The sequence below is a fragment of the Gambusia affinis genome, linkage group LG02, assembly GCF_019740435.1.
Source record: "Gambusia affinis linkage group LG02, SWU_Gaff_1.0, whole genome shotgun sequence".
Taxonomy (NCBI): Eukaryota; Metazoa; Chordata; class Actinopteri; order Cyprinodontiformes; family Poeciliidae; genus Gambusia; species Gambusia affinis.
The window spans coordinates 20,143,971-20,170,579 of NC_057869.1; the positions used below are offsets into that span (position 1 = coordinate 20,143,971).

The window sequence follows — 26,609 nt, forward strand, 5'->3', positions numbered from 1 at the left end:
GTGAGCACAGTCCCTTAGAAAAGCCTAACGCCTAATCTGAAAGCCTTTGTTCTAAATAAATATCTGACGAATGTAGTTGTATTTTTACATACATATCATGTCTCTCTTTGTGTTTTCACAGTGTGATTTCATACAGATAACTTAAATACCTATTATGGTGTGATATTAGAGCAATATTTTCAATATTTTCTATTTTTATGTTGCTTTGCCATTTTGAGTATTGTCATACCCCAGTCTCAGTGTTTTTCCTTTTTTATTTTTTTTTCATACATCTTCTCATCAACTCTCACCATCTTTCCTACTTCTACAGGAAACAGGCTGTGCTGTGATGCTGCCACTGCCGTAGGTCTCTGTGGTGATGCTTTGCTCAGTAATGTGTTGAAATCATTTCCCCACACAAAGCGTTTTGCACGTTTTATTGTGGTCTCATCTGACCAGAACACCTTTTATCATTTCTTTTTTTCGTCATGGCTTGTGGCAGCCTGAAAATGGTACTTCCTGTATTTTTCAAACTTCCATCAAACCAAAGTGTGCAGATTACTCAGCCAACAGCTGCCATGTCAATAAATTTTCCCACCTCAGCTGTGCATCTTTACAGCTCTTCTAGAGTTACGTGGGATCTTTTGGCTTATTGACAGTTTGACAGCTTAGAGATGAACAGTCATTTGTTGGTAGGTGGTATACTCTTTCCTTCCAGGTGATGGGATGAACAATGTGCTGTGAAATACTTAAAGCATGGGATTTTGTTTTGTAACCAACCCCTGTCTATCTGGTCCCATGACTGCACTGGATTGTATTTACATTTGAAATAATTATTTAAATTTACATTTACATTTGGAACATGACAAAGTGAGAAAATCTTCAGTGGGTATTAAAATGGTATTGAGTGGTAAAGTACATCAACAAGATGCTGTCCATATTCTGCCACAAGTTTAGGATGCAATCATGTAAATATAGCATAAAACATCTGGGGAATGATTCCTGATCCCTTCTGAAAATGTTCTATAATTAAGTATTTGAGGTTAGAAAATGGACTCACCCCAAAGGGTGTAATGTTTAAGTACTAAAGTGATCACTGGGTAAAAATGTGACCCTCCTGTTGGCTTCAAATTAAAAATCCATGTGGATACCATTCTAGGGGTTTATAATACAAAGACCCAGAGTTAACAACTTGAACAAAAGTGGACAAATAAATAATTATTGATGTTTTATTTTAAACTTAGCACTTGAATAATTCAAAAAGGCATTTAAAATAAGCCTTCCTGATGCAAGTGGGATTTGGGTTTTTTTGTTTTGTGCATCAATTTTTTTTGACACACTCTATTTTCTGAATTTTTTCAAATTAAAATAAGGTCTTTTCTAGAAACAGAATTAAACATAAAACTGTGTGTTGTCTGTGCCTGCACTGCGACGATTAAAGGTCCTATATGAATTGAGGCTAAATGTTAGCTATTGTCAAGGTCACGTTAATCGTCTTTAGTGAGACAGAAACCTTAACGGGGAAAATGAAATGAATCTTTGTGTACATTTAACCATTGCTCAGCGCAATTCTTCTTTGAAGGTCTCAAGAGTATTTTCTCAGCATGCAGAGATAAAAGACTAAAAGCTCATAGCTATCTGAGGACAAAAATTATAATATTTGCTGTAATAAGATTAAAAGTTGTTAAAAAAAATCACTCCCTAAACAGCTGCATCACTGCTTAACTGGTTTTCACGTTCTTGACTACATTACCCCAAAAACAGATATTTTCCAAATAAAAAAACAAATCTTTTGCTTGTCAAACAACCAATACTTAACTGTGATTTTACTTATATGAAGAGAAATAAAAATGTGCCAATGTTCACTTTAAGGTATTAAAATGCTTAAGTCATACAAATCAATTATTTGTATCAAAGATCTTGTGCTGCTGATGGGACTGCTATAGACCCTCCTGCCACGTTGACAAAGCTGAGATTATATTTAGGCCTATAGGCTTCTTGGTTGGTAATCCATCTGTGAAAATATTCCTACCCTGACTATCTGAACAACTCAAGAAATGCTGCCATTGCCTCCTACTGTGAGATGGGTCCCATGTTAAATGATGTAGAATGTAAAAGCACACACCTCATCGATCATGTTAAATAACCCAAAACATAATTTTGCTTCTTTGCTTTTTACCAAGTGGATTTTATCAAATGTTTTATTTGTAAGGCTGCACAAAAGATGGTCAAATTCAAGATGTAGACGTTGACTATGAGTGTACTGCGCAGTCAGCCGGGCTGTTTAATCACAGATCTCTTTTTTTTTTTTCACCCTGTCTTTCATTCAGCTCTTCCCTCTGGTCATGACTGCTCACTAAAGCGTGTGATCACAGATTTAAGTGTCGGCATGAGGGCACAGTATGGTTCAAATCACTCAAACAATAGACAGCTATCTTTACAAAGAGAATAAAAACGGATTTTTTTTTTTTTTTACATCACCATTGGTACTCATGAGTAGAACTTGTTCAGAAATCTTTGGTTTTGGAGTCATATCTTTATAAATAATAAAATGTGTTATTAAATCTATTGAACCTGTCTATGAAGAAAAAAAAAACATTCATTAACAAAAACAATCTCACTCACGTTTGTTCATTGTAGTAGGTTTGGATAAAACGATGCTTCAAGTTACCTTGCACATTATTCTAAGTGTATGAAATTATTTATTCGTTCCAAATATGAGGTTAAATCCTATAGGAACTAGCAGGATTTTGAGAAATATTTAGAGATATTTGCTAAAGATAGTGAATAGTCTGCAATTTTGCTGGATGACATCATATTGGACTTATAGGTCAAGTGACAAATTTCAGAGTTTACTACTTTCTGGCTAAATAACTAAAATTAGAAGTCAGTACTTATCTAACTCAAAACAGAGCAAGCATTGTTCCTTTAAAGTGTGTAACAATCAGACCAAGATTTTATCTGTCTGCATTTTTTTTTGCAACATTAATAATTAATACAGCTGAAGAAAATTCTTAATTTAGAACATGCTAGATTGAGTTCTACAAGTGCAACTTATGTTGTGACAAAACCCATTTTATACAGAATATCTTTGTAAAAAAAAAAATAATAAGTGTGGAAACAGAAGGGAATGCATCACTATTTCTTTATAGTATTTGCTTGTTTTTGACAAAGTAAATATCTGCTCATTGACAATTTGACATGTTGGGGTGGAGAGTAATGCTTTATGGGTGCAGTATAACTAATGTGACAAAAATGTCCAAATAAGAAATAGGATCTTTCCTCTTTCTTATTTCCTCTGCGATTTAGTGCTAAAAATCAAAACACAAATCAAACTGTAATAATCTTCTTTACCTTAGGTACAAAAGAAACAGTATCGACTCAGATTTATATTTAGCCTCTGAAAACCTTTGTCTCTGACACTACTGGGTGTCAGCAGAGACTTGACACTGTTCTTTGGAGGTGTCATTACCATGGCTGTTCAAAGTATAATGCTGCTGACTGCGAGGGTGGAAACTTGTGATATAATTGGCTTTGGGGAGAAGATGTGACTTTTCCAGAAGTAACACTTTTAATTTAAGATTCTTAACAACTGAATATCACCATTTGGGAATTTCATTTGATGAGAAAAGAAGCAGATAAAAAAGAGAAAAAGCAAAGCAAGTCATATGAATGAGCAGTGAGATGGTAATTGGAACAACAGGTAGCACAAAAAGCTTTGACTGCTTTCATTCTCCCTGAACTCCTCGATAGGTAAAAAAATAATTATGTACAGATGCGCAGAAGAGGTTTTTGCTTTAAAATGCAATCAAGCAAAGCGGCTGAAACATGCAGTTGAAAAAAAGACTAATGTTAAAGCGACAATCATTCATAAATCAGTGGATCAGCTGCAGAATGTAACTTCTATAAAAAAAGTTTTTTATTATTATTTTTTTAAACTGACAATATATTATGAGACAGACAATCTGTGAGAAAATGAGCTCCTCTGTCTTCTCCCAGTGCTAAACACAGACACACCTCACTCACCAGAAACATCCAATCAGAGCCAGGAGGACGGTCTGATATACAAAAGCACTTTTTTCTTTTTCTGTAGCTTTTTCTAAGAAGAATGCCTTAACAAATGTAAATGAATGATAAACACAGTAATGTTAAAATTGGTCTCCAAGGGCTGAAACAACAACCTTTAAACACCTGGAAGGTCAATGTGGGATTTATGTGACGATTTTTCTTGACTCTCTCAGGATTTTAGGGATCACCAGGGGACACAAGCCTAAATTTGAGAAGTCAGGCCTTAGATCTAATGTGGCATAAGCTCAGCTCTTATTTCAGAAATAAGACTTAAAATTTTTTATTGAAACTATAAGGACAAGACTAGGCTTAGAAGAATGGGCATGTACATGCATACAAATGTGATAAAAGTTGAAGGTTTCAGAGAGAAATTTGATGGAAATCTTCAGAGATTAACTTGAATTGTATGTTTGTAGCCATTTGTTTGTCACTATTGATGCAGCTTTGACTTGAGTGCAGTCAGAGTACCAGGAAAACAGAAATTGTTCTTCTTAAATCCATTTGTTGTTATCCTGAAGGCCAAAAGGAAAGATGCTGGAGACACAAGTGCAATCCTTAACTCATGTCCTGTTGAGACAAATATCATTTCACTAAGACTTGTTGCTCTTTCGTCCTGTTCTACATGACAGAATTATCATCTTTAACTAATATATTTGTCTTCTTTGGGTTTTTAAAATATCCATCATGTGTTCCCGTCCCGTTGGAATGATGAGACTTGGATTATATTGGATTAAAGCTGAAATGTCTTTAACAGAAAAGCAAATTCTGACAACAGACTCAGACAGTGTTCAATGGAAAACACACAGAAAGAAACATTTGACTGAAGCCACATCTGAATCTAACCAAAAGAGAATCATTGGAGAGAGGATAATTAACATATCATCTGTATTTTGTACAGGACAGACATTTTCTTAAAATATCATAAAAAAACAATAGATATTTAAACAAAATTTCAAGAACTAAAGGGCCTTAAATCTGTCATTTTCTTCTTCAAATCTATTTTAGTATATAGTAAAATATAGTATCTAATTTTGTTTGAAAAATGCTCACGTCTGAACCAATAAAAATATACTTTTTTACTACCATCAAGAGCTTTTCTCTCCCAGTCATTGTCCAGGCATGCATGGAAAACATGAAACAAGTTTTCTTTTACATTTATCGGCACAGAAATCTGTTAGCAACACACCAGTATTATGCAGTCAGGAAGCAAGTTGAAGCAATCAAATCTTTCCTCACTCCTGGCTCCTGGAGCTATCAGCCCCCATCCAGGCCCATCCAGACACCGTTGGATTGAGTTTGAAAGACGATAATAAACTCCTGAGGAAACTAATCTATTTCTAAAGAAGAAAGGGGTGTGAATTCTCTCGCCTGCACCCCATCTCCACCTGTCCACTCTTCAGCGCTTTTCACCTTGCAGTTGCATTACTGCGTAGCTGCTTGATTAAGCCATAAAGCATGATGTAATTTTGATTTTCAACAGTATAAAAGGGGGGAAAAAAAGGGTATTTCCTACATACCTCATAGTTTTTATGCACTTGCATAAAAAAAGTAAGAGCCAGTTTTAATACAGAGTGATTGTTATAACAGCCTTTTATAAAAACTCAATTTCACCATATACAAATATTGCAGCTGCAGAAGAAACAAATTAAAAAGAAAAAACAACAAAAGAAACAATCTGTACTGTACTGAGAAGTACTGCACTTTGCAGAAGTACAGTGATGCATAACTATTTACAGAGTATTTACTAAATGTACAGTTTAACAGTTCATTTCAGACCAAACATTTACAGCATTGTTATTGTCTTAGCTTTCTTATGATAAATAAGTCATTATTTGCCTATTACCTTATCAAAAATAACTGATATTTTCAAGCCACAATATGCAGTTTCACACTTAGCCCAGGAGAAGTTCTGTCCAAGTCATTATTATATTGTAATAATGACGTCCACTGGCTTCCTCATCTTGGGGCAAATAAGCTCAACATCTAAATTTAATGTTTAATGGAGCAAAAACGCAGCTGTTACAAGTCCAAGATCATATGTAAGCAAGGCAATACTAGGACCCAGATGGCTCCAGTCAGTCTTAGGCTGTGAGATTTGCCATCTATTGCTGAGTCCTTGGCAGGTGGATGATGATAATGATGATGTTTGTAATCACTGGTCACATCTGGACTGACTGCAGAGAGAGAGGAGATGAAAATTACAGTTTGAAGGATGCTCATTAACAGCATGACATTTGGGTGCATTGCAATTTTACATGTTAGAAGGACAAGGATGGCTTATTTTAAATTTTTTACGTGCCAGTAAACATCATAAAGAAATAGAGTCTATCTTTGAGTCCATCTTTGAAATATTTTCTTTTCTTCTCTGTGAGATTTTGTTCAGATATATGAAAATTGGGTTTCCTCCTAAAGCATGAAAATACAAAAAAATCAAGAATAAATAACACAAGAACTTTGTATGGTTATCACTCTACACCAGCTGGCTTATTTGATCTTATTTTCCAAGGTACTTTATATCACAGCAGGAGAAGTAGCTCCTTTGTAAAACTATTGCTAACTACTACTATTTTCCATCCCTAGAAGCATATTTTAATGAAGCCATGTAAAACACTTTTGTTTTTTTCAATTAACCTTTATGTAAGCAGGAAAAAAATGCATTGAAAATGCATTTATTAAATCAGGGTGAAGAACTTTTAGTTTGGAGGTAAGAAGAAGTCAGTGAGATTTATTCAGTTAATTTCAACATTTTCTGCAGCAAGTTCCAGGATAAGGAAGCAGAGTGAACAAAAGCCTTGTTACCCAATTCAGAGCAAATGGGACAGAAAGCAGCAGCAAGTTTTGAGAGCAAAAATATAGGAGTCAATATTTCTCAGTGCAATTCCAGTACAAACAAAAGCTGGACTTCTTCTTACTCAGCAGAAGTCTGAGTAATGCTTTGTAAATAAAAGTTAACCAATGGGAATTCTGTCAGGCAGCCAGACCACGCCGCTTCACCCATGAACATAATAACAACGGTTTGTTGATATTGTGCAGTTTGTAATGAACCTCAGAGAAGAAGAGTAGACATAATCAGGCATCCTAAAATGATTGACTTTGAAAAATATGATTTTGCTGCTTAACTACATCCATTTGTTTCAGTTTAGGCTGCATAGTTGCATAGTTGCTGCCATATTTATAAGAGAAATATTATAAAAGAAGAGATATTATATTATTATATTTATATATTTTCTATATGTCTTATTTATAATAATTATATTCTATTATTAAAGAAGACATATATTATATTATTAAAGAAGACATATTATATTATAATAATAATATTTCTAATATTATTAAAGAAGACATATTATTATTATATACCATGCTGCAATGTACTGCAGACCAAGGCCATCTCTTCTTTTTAAAACAAAATTTAATTAATTTCCTGGCAAAATTGATGTTTCATCCTTGCAACTTTACTTCAGACCAAACAAAATAGTCAGAAAACTGAGACAACCCTAAGCCACTTGTAAAAGCATTTAAGGTCAAGGTTAAAATTTGAGTGAAGGCAGCATTATATATTCTATCAAATCCCACACAAGGAATTTATGTGGCATTTGATGGAGCAAGGTATGCTGGATACGCTATGTTTTTCATTTCCCTCTTAATTACAACTGCAGCAATAATGCCTCATACATCTTTTGCAGCTGCAATACATTAACGCCCCTGTTAAACCATTAGGGGAGTGTGTTAATTTTCCACTACCCTATAAATAGCGAGCTGATGCAACCACAGGGCACCTTCATCCTCCATCTCGTCCCCTGGAGACGCAGCAGAAAGCATCCTGGGTGCATCTTTGTGCCAACAGGCACAGAGTGTTTATGGCAAGGTGTTAAAAGTGTTAAAGCCCATTCAATAGCCTCACAAACTAGAGTTGTGAAAGTAGATCATGAGATGGAGGATTTCTTGTGCAATCCACCTGTTTGTTCTTTTCTTAAACTAACGGAGTAAAAGTCAGTGTCAAGCCATCATGACTGGTTTCCATATAAACATTTAAAAACAATGAATTTATATCACCTCTAGTTCTAACATTAGAGAACTACAATCAATCAAACAATTCACTGCACACATTTAGTGTGACATGGGGAAATGAATCAGGAAGCTTTAAACAAAAACAGTAACAAATTCACTCATCGTTTTTATTTTGTTTTACTCTTGAAATTTATTCCCCGGATTGCCTGGCCATGAACTCAAACAGCTCCACGTCTTTATGCCTTTAAAATTAAACCTGAGCAGACATCAAGTCAGACAGCTGCACCACACCAGCAGTCAACATCCATCTTGTTGTTTACATGTCGTTGGAGGCCTTAAGGGCTGGAGGGGAGAAATTCTGTGTACCCTGCTGTGTGAAATAGAGCATCCTCTTTAACCCTGCTGATGAAGCCTCAGTCTTCATTGTGAATTTCTTCCCCTCGGGGAAGGAGTGAGGTTGAACCCAAATAGATGACCAGCTGCTCAAGGATTCTGGAGTTTCTCGCTTAGGCCGAAGGGTCATAAGTCTGTCATGGGCTGAGTTAGTCTCACCTACGCCCTTCCAGCTCTCCTATCAAAGTTTATCTCAGTGGCAGAAAAATAAAACCAGCTGTAAATGCCATTTGTACTCTATGGATTCAATTCCACTTTTTATGGTGTGGCACAAATGGAGTGTAATTATTTTACCTGGAGCAGGATCCAAAGCAGTTACATGATTTTGAAAAGACAAACAACAATCCTAAATATATGCTGCAAGCTAATTCAGTGATTATGTAATTTAGATGATGTCAAACAAATATTTATAAAGTGCCAAGTAAAGCAAACCCCCCACCCCCACGCACACACACACACATACACATTTTTCACCAGATTTAATGTGTCATTTCTGCATGTATTATTTATTTAGAAAGATTTGTACCTGTTGTGAAAGCAGATGATCATGTCCAGTCAACTGCCTATTGATTGCGTACCACAGAGCTCCAAGAATAACATAGAGCTCACTGACAGGTTTTACCCAAAAGCACTGAACTGTAGCCTTCACTAGGCTCCTCTTACTGAAGATACAATGTTTATAATGCAGGAACAAGCTCTAGACAGAATGGCTGAGTATCTGTTATGATGAATAAACTATGCAACGCACAGAGAATACTCTTATTTTAACTGCTTGACAGTTTGTGTGAACCTGAACCAAACCCAAGAGCATGAGCTCTTAATTTAGAGTAGAAATGTCCTTTATTGTTTCTCAGTCAGGAAATATTAGGTTAACAGCAGCAAAGTGACAGGCAAATGGAAACATGCAAATCCACACAAGGTTAATTATAACAACAAACAAGAACAAGTAGACATTAGAACACAATCAATCAAACAATCCATCCTGTTTTAGTGTGACATGGGGAAATGAATCAGGAAGCTTTAACAACAAAACAGTAACAAATTCACTCATCGTTTTTATTTTGTTTTACTCTTGAAATTTATTCCCCGGATTGCCTGAGCATGAACTCAAACAGCTCCAATGCTCTTTATGCCTTTAAAATTAAACCTGAGCAGACATCAAGTCAGACAGCTGCACCACACCAGCAGTCAACATCCATCTTGTTGTTTACATGTCGTTTCTTAGTCAGACATTTCCACTTGCACCAGTTGCACATATGTGGCATCTCAGAATAGAAAGGCTCATGCAACACATCGAAAATAATGTGTGACAGGCTGGTTCAGTAGGATATGAAACTGTGCATGCTGCAGACATAGGAAGACGATGCTGAAGCTACCTGCATATCTTCCAACATCACTGTAACCCAAGGCAGATGCCAAACGGTATGACAGGCATGAGGTATTAGAATCATTTGTTTTAGATTAGGAAGTGCTGTGTTGAAAGCAAAGGCAGATACAGATCTCATAATTAATCACTGCTTACGCTTATTTATCAATAGAAACTACTTAATTCAACAGTCCATGTCTAGCATTTGTGGCTATTTTGTTTCTCTTTGAATCTGTCTTATTGTGACCACATTCAAATAGTTGCAACCATGATGACACCAAAACCTTTATACTTACATGTTTGGAAACCATTTCTGAACTGAGTGGGCTCAGAAATGGTTTAATTCGAATGTCTCTATGTACCTTCATAGAAAGTGCTATAAAATAATCCATTGTGAAACATTGCAACCACCACAGTAGGAGTTTGGTAATATAGGGTAAACAAAAAGAAGGCCATTTTAAATTACATAAGATTATATATTGCCAGCATACAGTAATGACAAAGGGTACAACCTACAAAGGTAAAGTTGTTGGAAATAAAAACTGAAGATGATTTAATGCTCAAAAATAAATAAGATTTCTGCAGTGTAACAGCCAGTTATGTGTGAAAAATAAACTTTAAACTCATAAAATAATCTCTCAAAATAACATGTAACAAATGCAGCCATTCTCATTTGGCAGGCACATACTTGATTACAAACAAATACATGTTACTTAATAGCTCTCTGACACACACACACACACACTGTATTGACTTTGCACTGCAGCTATTATTATACACAGCCATCAATGCAGACTGTTCTGGCTCTAAGTGGGTTGACTTTATGGATCATAATGAAGGTCCAGACGAAGGAATATATTACCTCTCTAAAAGAACAACTACATCCTCAATATAATAACCCAGCAGAGGTAGCACATTTCTTGCTATGACTCATTAAATGGTGAATTTGGTCTCCAATCACTAAAAGCTGAAAACAGCTAAAATGACCTTGCCGTTTTTGGGATCCAAGAATGAAAGATTTGAGAAATTGGTCCGTGATTATATGTTTTGGTAAATTGGCTCCAGAGAGCTGCTTGAAAAGGTCCTCAGGCTGAGGAGAGACATGTGTCAGGAAGTGAATCCCTGCAACGGAAGAAAAATCAATACAAGCTGGATCCTGACGGCTTGGACAAACAATGATCAATAGCACGTTAACTGCTTTGTGTAAAATATCTAACAACTGCAGTGGCAGAAAATGTTATTGCAGATTTACACTATCATATTTTTAGTGTTTCTGTATGAGTTTTAGAAATCCCTTGCCAAACACACCCTCCCTTCCGATACACTACTGAGTTTTATTATTGAGAAGACTTAACCAACATGAAAACAGTCCGCTCATTACCCTTCTCTTTCAAAAGCTGCATCTTGTTGTTGATCCAGTTGAATAAATTAAATGGTAGACTAATCAAGCTGCACAATAAATGACATGATAAAGCAAGTCTCACATTTGGAGCATGAAAAGCCATAGTTCTCTGTTGTAAATTCAACATAAAATATCTTATTTAATGGCATTTCAGAGTGTAATATTGCCACAACCCCAGTCTGAATTCCCTGCCTGAATATAATTACAGAAGCTTTGCAATGTTGATTTTTACTGCAGATGCAGATGTTTTATGAGTAGTGATTTATGTGGCTCTGACAGCAGCTACAAGCAGCAGACACTTTGGAACGGGGATTTTTTTGGGATTCATTATTAGAGCGTTCCAATTATCACCTCCATTTAGCAAAGAAAAACCCAAAGACAAATGGAACGCCTACTTGACAAAAACTACACAGTTTTTATTTCATAGATTTTTTTCTAACTTACCATGGTTTGGGATATAATTATTAACATTTTCACCCTTATGCTTTAGAAATGCAAGGCAGAAACACAGCCAAATAACTGTACGGCTGTCACACTGGTAGGTCCATAAAAAGCTTTGATTTTCTGAAATACAGGTGTCTTTGCACTGTGTTTAAGGAAGTAGACAGTCTACTTATCTATTGGTAAACAGTAGGTAGCCTTATCCTACGTATTATACATACATAGCTCTCCTACAGTTCAAATATGAATCTAAGAAAAACATTACAAGCAAATGAAAATGCAGTGAATTTGAAAAGTCGGGTCTTGTAGAGTGGCTGTAAAAACTATCATAAAAGTAAACCTAATAAATTATTCTTTTTGATATGAGTCCCAGTTTTAGACTGCAGTTACTTTTGGACAATAAATGTAATTGACAGGTCTTGTTGCAACTCTAACCTTTGCAAGTTTTCTCCCCGTATGTTAGCTGTACTCTTTGCAAACACCTTTGGTCATTACTGAAAAAGGATGACTGCAGAACTTTTTCAAGACGACGCGTTTGCTTAATTGCAAGCCTGAACAGTAAACTCTTTAAAATGTAAAGGTAATAAAAAAAATGCTTTCATCACAAGTATAATATCCTCAATAGTTATGTTTATTGAGCACAAGACTAACAATATTTCCCAACAAAACAAAAATTAAGTCTTTGTTTTAGTAACTTTTTTTTCTTTTTTAGGTCAAGAGTATTCCCCCCCTCGATCTTTTTCAATATGATTCATTTAACAAAATAATACATTTTAGTTAATTAAGTAATAGACCAATATAAATCCCAAAATTCATTTACTTCATTTTCAGCATTTTTACAAATAAAGATATGAAACGTGTGCTGAGTTCTTGTATTCAGATCAAACAAGGCTTCGATCTAAAGCTTCACATTGTATCAATGGTTGAACATTGTTTTTCAGGACAGTGAAGATCTACTCTCTAGTGTCAACTCTCTTAAAGCCTTCAAGACGTTTTCTTGCAGGATTGTCGTGCATCGAGCTTTCAAATAAACTTTGATATGATTTCTTCTGTTTCTGATGTATAAAGAAATCCTCAAAGCATGATGCCGCCATCAGTGTGCTCAGGGGGAAGTATAGTGTTAGCTTTAGAGTTGTACATGTGAAACAAAAAGTTACATTTTTTCTCATTTGACATTTTTTGACATGTTGCTGTGTCCACGTGGTTTTTCCATATTGGCCAGAATTGTGCAGTGTAGTGCTGATGTTTCACCTGATGTTTGGACATCTGCAACTTCTCCAGATTTACTGGAGGGACTTTGGCCATTTTTCTCTTAGGTGGAAGGCCTTAACTTGGTAGATTTGTAGGTGTAATATTCTGATGATGGACTGATTAGTGATATTTGAGTTGCTCAAAGCCTCACATGTCTGTCAGGTCCCTGGTCTTTTTGATGCTGTTGTCTAATGTTCTTCAACAAACCTCTGAGGCCTTGATGAAGCTGCTGCTTTTACACTGGGATTAAATCACACACTAATGAAACTTATTTTTAGGATTTATTTGGAGTTATCAGAGTAAAAGGGGGCTACAATCAAATGCATTTGTTTTATCATAATCTTGTAAACCACTTAAGCTTTTCTCTATTATTCACAGCCATGCATTGCTTTGTTTTGCTTTAGAACACAAAATCCCACTAAAATACGTAATGTGACAAAATATAAAAAGTGTTATTAATACTTACAATATTACTCATTAGAATAAAGCTTGACCTGCTAATATTGAAATGTGCCCTCTGATGTTTACATGCTTTCTTTGACTCTAAAAGGCCTTTCAAAAATGTTATTCATGAGAAACGAGGTGCAGTTTGAGTGTGCACAATATCCTGCTTGTTCTCAGATGAGAAAATCACCTTCATTTAAATTATTTCAATTATAACTTGGAGACCGGTTTTGGAGAAAATAAGCATTTATATATGATCTAATGTTTTCCCTAATAAATAAACCAGACAAATGAATCCTTTTAATATGATGTGAACAAGTACAGTTGAAAGGATTAGGCCACAGTATTACAGAAAAGCGCAATCAAAAAGCAGTGATTCAATTTTCTAATCCTTTTCTCCCAAAATGTTACCATGTACTTTGATGCTAAGCGGATGAGTAAACAATGGCTCAAACTACTGGCTCAAAGGCGATTTCTGAGTAAATATTAATCCAGAAAATGAATCCAATATAAATTCTAACAGATGACAACTTTTGTTTTGAATAGAAGTTTTGTTAGCAATATCTCGAAAGAAGATATGTCATTCTGTGACTTCAAAGTGTGAAAATTTGCATGTGGCAAAGTTACATTAGTGCTTGTCAAACTTAAACTTGTCTCCATAGGTACGCAATACCTTCATCTAAAGACATAAAGAATAATCAACAATAGAAATCACATGTATCCATTGGCTTCAGCTTAAAATTTCACCACAAAATATTAGAAAAATAGATGTTTTTAAACCACTGCATTGAAACTTGTTTAGATGAGCCGATCTAGACAATGACAGAATGACAGAATATGCTTCTATATAAATATGTATATATATATATATATATATATATATAAATATGTATATATATATATATATATATAATTCATTTCAGAAATAAAAAGAAAATGTCATATTTATGCCTAGACTTGACTTGAAAAAATGCTCAAAGACTCTGACTTGACTTTCACACCATTGACTTGGGACTTGACTCGAAGCTGTTTACTTGAAAAGGCTTGATATTTTACTCAAAGTCTTACAATTTAGAACACATTATTTATAAAGTGGCCCCATTAATTAGTTTCACTCATTCCGTATTAACAGGCGCAGACCGTCCCTCTGTTCTTCCACACTCCGTATGTATGTGTATGTAAGCTGCAGCACCACCAATCAAATTAACAGGATTTAAAAATAACAATGGGGAAAGACGAGAGACAAAAAAAACGCTCAAAGCACATGTGCTCCTGTGAGTAATTTCTCTTGGGTACATCAATCGTGAAATATCCAACTAAAAACGGAGTGAAACGTGCAAAACCTGCAAGATCAGGATCTCAGCTGGAGAGACTTCCAACTGTTCAGCATTTGAAGTTGCACAAAGAACGGTGAGCTGTACTTTTCTTTTGACTAGCTAACGTCTTGGTAGCAACTCTGGGTTACGTTGGTGATACCGCTTATCTTTCCCTTGTATGCTATGTTTATTCATGTTGTATAAATCCGGTGAGTCAAACGTATCCACAAATAATGTGCACCGTGTTGGTTCAGGAAGCAGGTGGGTAGTGAGAGGGGTTCGGATCAGAAAGCCGGTTCTGGACCTGAACTCAGGCAAGAGAGTTTGTCTCTGTCCCATCATAATGATGAACCAGGTCCAGTTCCATGACAGGATGGATGGTGTATTTATACGGGAAACTATGGTTTTTACACCCCTTTCCCACTCTGCTCCCATATTAGTATTTTCCCATAAATATCCCCTCCTCTCCCTACAGCTCTTACATTTGTTTTAACTCCTCCTCCAAAATCCAGTAGTTTTGCTATTCTTCAGAAATTGCTGTAAAATTAAGAAAAAAAATGTACAAGGATCCTGAACTTAACGCTGTGGGGTAGTTCTGAGTGTTTCTGGATGATAATGCAGCACATTATTTTGTGTCTTGGTTAGCGATTCTGGCAAGCTTGATTCACGCAACATTTTCAGTACTGAGATTTGACATTGGCTGTAGATTTAACCCCAGTTGGACTGACAGATATTTATTTTACCATCACATACAAATTCAAACCCACTGTGCTTTATATGAAATGTAAATTGCGTGTTTGACGTTAAAAAGAACACATGGTCTACTATTTACATTTAGCATAATTGGAACATTGTTTAAAAAAAAAACCAAACAAACAACTTGAAACTCCAAGCTCCTGACTTGAGACTTGACTCGACTTTTGCCTGTCTTTACTTGAGACTTGACTTGGACTTGAGGACAAAGACTTGAGACTTAGTTAAGACTTGCAAAACAGTGACTTGGTCCCACCTCTGCTTAGTATATAAACATGCAATTTGAGTTGGTGTGTATGTTTTGAACTAGAAAAAATTAGAAAAAGGCTTTCAAAACTGTCATCAAAGTACCACAACTGTAAAAACGGAAGATGAAAATAAAACGCTACATCCAGATCTTTGATACAGATTGATCTCCCGTTGGAAACACCAGTTAGGTAAAATCTTTTGTGTGTGTGTGTGTTTTTATAATGGTCTTTAATGGCGGACATGTTCAAAGGGTGGTGGCCTACTGGGTGCCTACTGGCCTACTGGGTGCCTACGGGTACAGAGTGTCTGATCAGAAGGAGCCACATTTCTCCCAGTTCAAAGTATTTTTCTCTGGCATCTGCTCATGTTAAAAACTCTCACGTTTGACATGTATCATGTAGTTGCTCTAAGTTTATGAGATGCAGATTTCTGTAACATGTCCTGTTGAGATTGCCTCTTTTTTTCACCTTATATAAAAATTGAGTGAATTATCTTCTAAAAGCACCTTTTAGTATAAAGAAACAATTATTTTTTTACTTAAGAACTGATTATTATCATAAGTAGTCAGAACATGAGCAGATGCCTTTTAAAGCTCTGAAAGTGGCCCAGACATTCGAAAGTATTGTGTGTCTTTCTTGGTATCAGATTCAATTTGATACCATTTCTTCTGATTTATCCATTAAATAGTAAAATGTTTCTATTCATTGTATTTTTGCACAATTCTCTTTATTTCTGTCATGTTGTCAGTCTTGTACCTGAATTTATACATTTCTTTTTGCATAGTTTTTAAAAAATTATTATTTATTTATTGCATTATCTTACTTTTTTTTTAACCCTATGTGATGATGTATTTCCACTAGCTTGTCAGTGAAAGCTGCTAAGGTCAAAGGATAAATTTCAGAAATAAGTTTGAGAGAGATAAATACACAAAACAATGCCTCTATTACTTGTATATCATGTACAACATATTGAACAGGCTTATATGAGTATATGTCAACATCACATCTCCAAAAAAGATATTCACATCTTGCTTCACTACTAGATGGTGTCAGATTTTTTTTTTCCAACAATAAACATTATGTATTGTAGGATTGCCACAATGTCACCAGACAGGCAGACATGTTCCTACATAGATAATAAAGACACCCCCCACATCCTCCACACACACAAACACACACACCCACACACACACACACACACACCCTGACAGGCTTTTAATGTGTGGTGTTAAGCTACTTCAGGGATCAGGGAAAAGCTGAATCTATAGAGCCATATAGAGCATGACAGCCAGGATACATCTATACAGACATGAATATTTCCCAGTTGTTTCTGCTTCAGTGGTTTTGTTTACAAAAGGGGAAAAAATGAGCTGAGGAGAAAAGCAAGGCAAAGAGGAACCACCTGAGACCTTTTGAAGAGAAAGCTCAGCGGTCCCATTCTCACACATTAATTCTATTCAGCTCTGAGCCGGGTGCCCTCTCAATTATACTCAGACACCCACAGACAACAGCATAAATTAAATCTTTATCATCAAAAACTGCATCATTTTGTAACTCACCGTGAATTCATTTATCCACATTGTCTGTACAATTTCAGCGTTTAATAAATTACCAGTTCCTAATGATTGATCCACTGCAGTCGCTATTTTTCTCGATTCCCTTCCTCATTCTTGTTCTGAATGATGACACAATCAGGCTGAGTCACTTTTGCATTTCTGCAGCCTCAATCAGAGCCAAAGGAGTCTTTAAGCTGAATTAAACCAAAACAGGATAACACAGACACCCACACCCCCGTGGACCCCGCACACGTCTACACACCATAGCTTCAAAATCTATGTACTGCAAGCACACAAACACACACACTTTAGAAGATAGCAAATGTCTTTAAATTATTTAACAAATATTGGGATTTATTAGATCTTTTTTGCGTTATCATGTTAGTTCTACAATGGTGAAAGGGTCAGTCTCCTACAACAACAAAATCCTTTTGAAGCTAGAACAAACGGCTAATACAATAACAAATAAAAGACAAATAACTTATAAAACTGTCTTTCTGGTAAATTATTCAGTTATCTATAACTTGATTGTTTATTTGCTTGTTCAGCGATTGTTAATTTACCATCTCACAGGGCTTCCTACCTGATTGGATCATTGTTCGTGTTACAAAGTTGTAATTTGTCACTAATTCTCTATACTAGATTTAACAGTCAAAAGCTGCACTGATCATTATGTTTATGACAGCTTATAAAAGGAGAGCAGATTTTACATTTTTCTCTTTAATCATCATCAATTTGTGTAATTAATTAAAACTGCTTTTACTTAATGTCCAATCTGCTTTGAGTGTTATTTTATGACCAAATTGAATAATGTGATTGCAATTTTTAGTTTAATATTTATTTGTTATTATGGTCAGATTTTTTTTTCTCACTACTGAGATATTTCTTTATCATAATTATTTTTTTACAATGAGACTGTAAACCTTATTGTCACCAAGCTGAAGATTAATATACTTATTATTGTTCAGAAATTATCCTGCAAGCTTTCCCGAGAAATATTTTTATAAGTTCATAAAAACATAAAAACACTCAATGTATTACAGAACTTAAAATATAAATGCAAAAGAGAGTATAGTAATACCACTAATTAGGATAACACAATGCAAAGCAATACAAAAATATATATTCTGCAGGTTGGAGCCTGAGGAACTTTACCACATAAGAAATTAAAAATCAGTTTGAGGTTTGAAAAACTATTAGAATTGTGAAAGGTGATCATATTACATTTCTAAGAACATGACAGTGATGTGCTTTAAAAGCCTTATTGATGTTTTGATATCATCTTCAGCGGCTTAATTGTTGGAGGAAATTGTACAAAGCACAAAAATGTTTTCTGAATCAAAATGTCTAAGAAGTCTAATGGTATACAAATTTGCTCTTGTAATAGAATTTAAAATCTCAACACATTTGAATACACAGAAAGCTAGAAAATTGTTTAATAGATTGTTTTATTAATCAATTCTGTCACAAACGTCCCTTTGAGGACAAATATGATGTTGCTGTGTCCAAAATGAACATGAACATGAACAGCCTCTGCCAAACTGAAGTCATTTCAGGTTAATTCAATACATTCCTCAATTGAATCGAATGAATTTATTCTAAGTTACACTTTTAAGATTAAAACATATTTAGAGACCTATTTATGAAGCTGATGCTTTTGTCTTGTCTTGGTTTGATTAATTTATTTCAAACAGGTACAGTGAACCCTCGTTTATCATGGAGGTTTGGTTCCAAAAAGAACCTGTGAGAGGCGAAATCCATGAAGTAGTTACCTTTATTTTTTTTTTTTTTTACAATTATTATACAACATAATTAAATACTCTACATTGAAACCAAAGAACAAAGACTGTTTTCAGGTCTCAGCATTTTTTTTAACAAATAGAACGCTTTCTTACAAACCACTACAGTAAAATAATCATTTTAGTCATCAATACAAAGTACAGTAGGACAAATCGGGACAAATTGTGATTTGCGTATTTCACTGTTCTTTTGACTGTGACGCTGTGGCCTCCCTCCGCTCTCTAGTGTCTTTTTCTTCAGAAGCCTGTGGTGCAGGTGTGTTTTTTCTACAGAACATAGTTATCTGTAGTTGTTGTTGTCGCTCTTTTTTCTTCGGGGCAAAAATGTTTGCCAAAATTTGCCTAGCTGTATTACCGTACTGTACAGACGAAAAGTTTGGACACACAGTCATGTCCAAACTTTTGGTCTGTACTGTATATTTAAATACCGTAACGTTATCGGCACACAGGTAGAGAAGAAGCGCGGAGACTGTTTAGCCAATCAGGACGCAGAACACAATGCACTGTGAAAAAAAAAAAAATGCACCAAAACCTCTGCAAAGCAGCAAGGCTGTGAAAGGTGAACCGCATTATAGCAAGGGTTCACTGTATTTCAAAAACCAATCAGCAAGACAGAGAAAACATGTGCATACATAATCAAGAACAAAATCATTTGTTTACCACGACTTTTCTGTTTGGAATTGAGTAGAAAGATAAGATAAGATGAGCTATGAAGCAACACCAGTCCTAGACGAAATGTATTTTCTTCTAGATCCAATGTCTAGATGAAAATGCATGCATTTTTTAAAATGAAATGCATTTTTTAAGCTTATAGAAAAATGATTAGAAATTCAGCAGATTTTTCAACAGACACATCTGTCTTTACAAACCATACATTGCAAGCTACATGTGTATGGATGCTATTAGATATTGTAGTAGGAGAGTTTTCTGTGGTAGTTATTTTACCAGATGGGCAAAGTAAAACAAGTAAATGTGTCTGCATCTTTGCATTGGCATTAAGTTTAATAAAGACACATTTGTTCCCTCTTTAGAGAGACTGTCTATAAACTCTTAAAAGCCAAATAACCTTAAAGCGTCTCTATCTCTGTTTCACCTTATTTCCTCTACCTCTTATACTTAAAGCTAAAGTATTTCTAAATCTCTATTTTGACCTCCATTAAAACCAGCATCCATCCTGCTTGTGCTCGTATAGAGAAAAGCAGGATCAATGAGATCTAATTTAAGGCAGGAGCATTATTCTGAAAAAGAAGGCCCAGTGCCTCTCTGCATGGAGCCAGAGAAATGATTAAGTGCCCCGGTTTTATCCCATATGGCTCTGATCCACCCGCCACAGAAGAGGGTGTGCATGTCCAGGATCCCACCACCCCCAGCCTCTATTACATCCTCAGAGCAGTCAATACAGGGGCTCTGACCACCAGTCACTCACTCTCATGTTGCACACACAGGCAGAATACAAATCAGCCTGGAAAAGCCAAAGCTCAGCATCCTCTCTGTGTCCACACCTTTACTTAACATCTTGTGTTTCAGAGAGCAAAGGTTTGTGCAAACAAGAGGCATGAGACGTACAATCACAATACAAGTGCAATGCAAAAAAAAAAAAAATTAGGCTAAACAAATTATTTCATATAAAAAATGAAAATAAAGGAAACTTTTTTTAAACTCCAACTAAACTCAAAGCTACATCACATAGAATCAATGGTGAAAATAAATTTGTACAGCAATTTCTTATGTTGTCAGTCTGATGTTAGATACAAAAAGAAAAACTATTTGGACAATAGATTAATTGCAAAGGGCAGAAGCAAGTTGCTGCATTGGTCTGTGCCTCTGGGAAATTATTAACAAATGTACTAGTTTTGTTTTTATTACTAAACTTTTATACACTAAAAGTGGCCAACATAATGTTTTATCGTTATCCAAGTCCACAGAGAAAAGACAAACCTCCGAAAAGCTAAAAACAAACAACATCCTTCGAGAATAATGAGCAATACTCAACCCACTTAATATTGTATCAGATAGAGTCAGACAGTGTTAACAAAAAGTGGGGATATACTAAATTTTTCATACACAGTTCCGTTTTTCCACAAAGGAAAATAAATCGTACGGAGCTGATCAAACTGACATGCTGGTAAAGGTCTCTGCAAACTTCCTCCTCTCGGTCTTACCCTTCTTTTTGCAGCAAACATCAGCTCACATCCTCAGAATTAATCCTCATGGAAGTCGGCCTCCTGCAACAACAAACTAACCTTGGCTGCTTTTATACAGCACAGGGTCATCCAGCTGTTTCATCTCTTGCTTCACAAAGAACTCCAACTATAAATGAGGGCATTAAAGGCTTCGCAAACTTTTTCCTCAGTCACCCTCCTCACAACAAGACAGTTCTGTGAGAGTACAAAGAAAATCTTACTTCACAAGAACTTTGGAAAAACTACTTAGTTGTGGAAACTGTGTAATTGACTGTTTTTTTTCAGTCAGTTCTTACAAATTCTTGGGAATGTAAAGCAGCAACTGTGCCAAAAATATTAGTCATAACAGCCGAGATGGAGGTGAAAGTAGGTCCAATTTTGTTGTGTTTGTGTGCACAAGTTTGACCGTATATCTGGTTACTTTATTTGTATGTAAGCTACTGCGGCATCCACATTGATTTAGAGTCACTTTCTAGGGTGGATTTATCCAGAAACATTGCGAAAACAATGTTTTCCACTCTGCTCAAAATTGATCACAATATTCCCCTGTTAGCTGATCATGACATCCAGTGGCTCACACCTATATGCAGTGTAAAACGATTGTTTTCCCTTATTTTTGTTGTTGTTTTAACAGCTGCAGTATTTCTGGTTAATTTGTGCTGCAGTGGCCAAGAGTGACCATTCCACTTCTAAGTCAAAACGTGTGGCTGAACCCCTAAAGGTCAAGTTTTCAGTCTACTAGAAAACTACTCATGTATAACATCTCCTTCATCTAGCATTGAATTAATTAAATATGGCCAATGTGATTTACAGCTCTGTGTTTCCTTTTGATACAATCCTTTCATGTTGAGTCATTATGACTCAGTTCATAACTTAACGTTTCTCGCTGCTCCTGTCACTCATACTTTATATTTTTTATGATCTCAAATGGATTTGATTTACCTTTTGGTTAATCAAAAAACAAACACACAACTGATTATTATAAAATGTTTAGGTTGTTGAACAAGGCTGCAGTGAAGTTTGATTGTAAAATTATAAACTGCATCAATATATCAATATGTATCATTCAAATGTCTTGATTGACTAAAACTAATATGCAGAATCAAAATGTAGAAATCTCAAGAAAACTGCAAGGATATGAGACCAAATTAGCCCAGAACAGCATGAAAACGTTAAAACTGGATACATTTTTTATGCTCTTGTAGCACCATGATATGCATTTTCACAAACACATAAAACTGTTTCTCCTACTATGCTATTTCTCCTCAGTGGTGCATGATTGTATTTCTGATCTAAAAATTATCTGGTCATGCATGTGATTATATATGCAAGCAGTGCAATTTATAAAATGCTTTGAATGTTGGTTTGCTGGGTAAAAGAACACAAAACATTAAAAAATATATATATTTTTGACTTTCATGTATTTTAAGAAATTAACAACCATTTAGTACAAACTAAAACTATATTTCACAATAGTACTATGTACATTTTATTTTCTATTTTTATATGTATCACAATTTCAAGGGATTGCTGATCCATTTGAAAATCACAGTGACTGCAGCCTGTTCACGGCAGCATTATATTCAGGCTAGATGCTGAGCTCAGCATGGCATTAAACGCATCACCAGCCAATTGGAACACATTGCCCTCAGTTTAGATCGTCTACATAATAAGATCTGCACAGACAGAAAGAAGAGATTAAGAAGGGAAGATGTTGCAAAGCCAGGCGTCTCACTGTCAGTTCAACAAGTATTAATGAGACACCTTAATCAAGCCCTATTTTACTGTCAGTGATCAGCTAATGTAAGCTTCAAAATAATATTATTATTTCCTTACAAATTATACCTCAGAGGTGGTTGTGTTTAAACCAACATGGAGACAATCTGCTAATTAGCACAGTCAAATCACAAACCCATATTACTCTTTTTAGAAAACATCATTTGCATAATAAGGTTTTGAATTTTCACTGCTCCCTGTCTTATTAACCTTCCATTAACCTCTAGATAAACATAGACACCTCTGAGCATTAGTCGCAAGGATCAAACACCAAATGCCTTGGCTGAAATTCATCAGACCAGCTGTAGAATCGCTTCAGGGTGATTAGGACACTGATAGATGCTACGCTCGCTGAAGATGAAGATCACTTCCAAAGCGCTCTAGAGCAAAGAACATCTGGAGCTCAAGTTCTACTTTCTTTCTGAACAAAAAGTAATGAGATGCCATCATCTGGGAATTTCACATCAATGAAGAGTTCACACTGGTGCCAAAAACCCAAAATAGAGTGGTTAAGTTATAAAGTTGTCTTCAAACGTTTACGGTTCTTTACGGGTCTTTGTGATGCAACAATGTGATTGAGGCTTCTTGCACAAACTTGGTGGTTTCTTTCAAATACTTGAGAGCAGCAATGTATATGAATAACAAAACATTTTCCATGTCCAGGTCATGCATTTGTGACATGTTGAATGCATAGAGAACTATCCTTTATCTTAAATTTCAACAACAAATCAAATGAGCAAGTTAGCTTATTTAATTGAACATTGGATTTTGGATTTGCTCTTTCTTGAAGCAACCAATTGCAGCCGAATAAAGTCTCCGCAGCCTGATTTAATCCACCACCAACCGCATGCACTTCTTTCAATTAAACTGATGGAAACTAAACATGATGGCTTCATGTCTGAATGAACATTCTCATTACTTTTTAATAGAAGCCGCACCAGCATTTTTACTGGGTCAAACCTAGTAGCATCTAGTTATCACCTTCCCACTGCTTGAGTTGGAGCTACTTGAAGTCACATTAACCAAATAATACACACAGTAAGGGTGGATGAATTTTAAGTATAATGCGATTTTTTTTAAGAAAAATGTGACAGATAATGCCAAACCGAAAAATTACAGCAGTGTAGTCATGGAGCTGGTGTAATGAGAACTTTTTGAAGCATATCATCAAATTAAAATAAAAATAAAAAAATAATTTGCAGGAGTTTTCTTATTCTTTTATTCATTTTTTTAAGAAGCAATGACATTGAAGAGGTAGCAAGTAGAAAAGATATTTGATGTAAACATGAACATTTTTGTAAGAACAACAGAAAAAGTTGTTGATGGTGAACAGCTCAACAGTTCACCATCTGCTGTGATTCTCCACTGTAAGGAAATAATACTGTGGGTATATAAGAGTATGCGTTATCTACTGTGTGACTGTTTGTAGTGCACGACAAGTCCAAATTAGGCTGGATATATTACAAAACGAAATCATGAAATAAATTTTGCTTTTAGTTATGAGAGTTGTGAATTAAGAAATTTGAACTTCAGCTGTCCGGTATATAGACTGTGAAAACAAGGATAAACACAATCTGTAATTGTGAAAAATAAAACAAAAGTTCTCTAAGACCAATAAGGATATGTTTCTGTATCCCTGATCTAAAGAACATGCATGATGTTTGTGTTTACATTTGACTATGTCCCAGAGGAGGCCAGTCGAATGTTTCATGTTCAGCACAGCTCTTCCTTTGGTTGATTAGCTTTGTGATCCATTAAGTGGCTTCGTCCCCTCAGCAGGGAGTATGTGCCCTCCACCCTACCCTCACAGGATTAGGGGAATCCCTGAGACATCATCAAAGGAGCTCCAAGGTTAAAAGTGCAGACGGCTTTTGATGAAATGTCAGCAAAGAGTGCAGCACTTCTGCTGAACACCTAATTTCAAAAGCTGAAACTATATCAGGTCTGCAATAATATACCACTCTGATATTATATCTATTCACAATATATGCAGAGAAAAAATATCACTTATTTTATATGGTTGCCTTATTGTTTTGTTCAATCTGAACATTTTAAAAGTATAAGACTTATAGTCTTTTATTTTCCAGACTATAAGTCAGTCTGGAAAATGGACTTACAGTCAATAAGGGGAAAACATATTTAATTCACACTGGAGTTGCATTCATTTAGAAATTGTCAAACGTGAGGAGGATCTTGTCCAGAATGACCTGAGATGCTGCTGCAGATGGTAATGTTTAATCTTTGTCTCATGTCCATCAGTATGAATTAACATTTAAACATCTGTCAAAAAATGTGTCATGAAAAGAAAGACAAAAAAACAAAAGTTGCAGCTGACTATAAGTCACAGGACCAACCAAACGATGATAAACAGTGTAGTCTGGAAAATACATTCTTGGTTAAATATGATAAACTAAATGTAACATCTTATGCTTCTGGTTAAATAAAGGTATCCATGTTTATATAATAAGTAATACACTCATCATTCCTGTCTATAGGTAATGCTCATTGGAAAACCTTCAGTTGTGCTGAAAATACAACAAATTTGAACACAGTATCAGAAGCTGCTGAGGGACCAACATCTTCTTCACATAAATTAAATTTTTTTATAAATATTAATCTGAGATTTGTTTTTAGGAATACTGCAAGTAGTTATAAGTATGTAAATGATGTACATAATTGGACTTATTTTGTGATGTATATCTTTATCAAAGTACGGATTCTTCAAAAAAAGGAGCATTTCTAAATGCAAAATCAAAAAAGTATTTAATTTTATACTTTTGTTTGGTTACTCTATAACTGATAAAGTTACAAATAAATATAATTCCAGTAATTCATCTTTGTCTTCTTTGCTCAAAACACAAAAAGTTAAATCTATATAAGATTTTATTTATTTATTTTTTTTCTTAAAAATGAAAGTTTGTGGAGCCACGTAGTTTGAATCAAGAAAAAAAAAAAGTGTGAAGCTGCAAGACCACAAGTTTCATTTCAACACTCCCTCAGCAAGCACAGACAAGGTGTGAATGTGGCATGAAATGAGGTACAGAAGCAGGGCCAATTGATATTTAATTAATGTTAGGCCTGACTGGAAGGACTGGGCTCATCTGCTGCATGTCTTATCCAATATTCATCATTGACAAACAGGCTCCTGACCATGGAAAACTTCTCCTACGGTAAAAGACATCTGGGTGAGACACATGCTTGAAGTCCAGAAGTATAAACTTTTAAGTCAAAGCAAGAAAGAAATGAAATATTGACTAAATAAAATAATGTCGGCATAAAGATTTCCATAAAAAAAAAAAGCCTTTGCAATTTAATTTAAAATATTCATAAGTAAAGCACAGCATGCACACCTTTGCTGTTTTGAAAGCAAAAAAAAAAGTATTCTGAGTACACCTTTTCTCTTTTATTAAACTTATGTTTTATTAATGAACGTACACTACAGAGATGAATCTGTGTGAACTAAAATGAGGAGATACGTGTTTGGAGGACTGACATAAGAGGATAGGATTCATATTAACCCTTTTTGCTATACTGAGAACAAGGCATTAAAAAAAGAACAGTGTATTTTCAAAATATTATTTGAACACAAGTATTGTATTAAAATATAAAACATCAACTGGTAT

At 35.2% G+C, this 26,609-nt stretch overlaps 1 protein-coding gene across 3 annotated transcripts in view; it reads right to left on the reverse strand.

Moving 5' to 3' along the window:
* Positions 1-4,013: 4,013 nt before the first annotated feature.
* gpc5a (glypican 5a) overlaps positions 4,014-26,609 on the reverse strand; it is a 125,238-nt gene continuing 102,642 nt past the window's right edge. For 2 of the 3 annotated variants that reach the window (XM_044101549.1, XM_044101540.1), the window contains exon 11: positions 4,014-6,221. In XM_044101549.1, coding sequence (XP_043957484.1) covers positions 6,067-6,221 — 155 coding nt within the window. In that variant the 3' untranslated portion in view covers positions 4,014-6,066. The remainder of the gene's footprint in view (positions 6,222-26,609) is intronic. The other variant, XM_044101533.1, reaches the window with a different exon arrangement.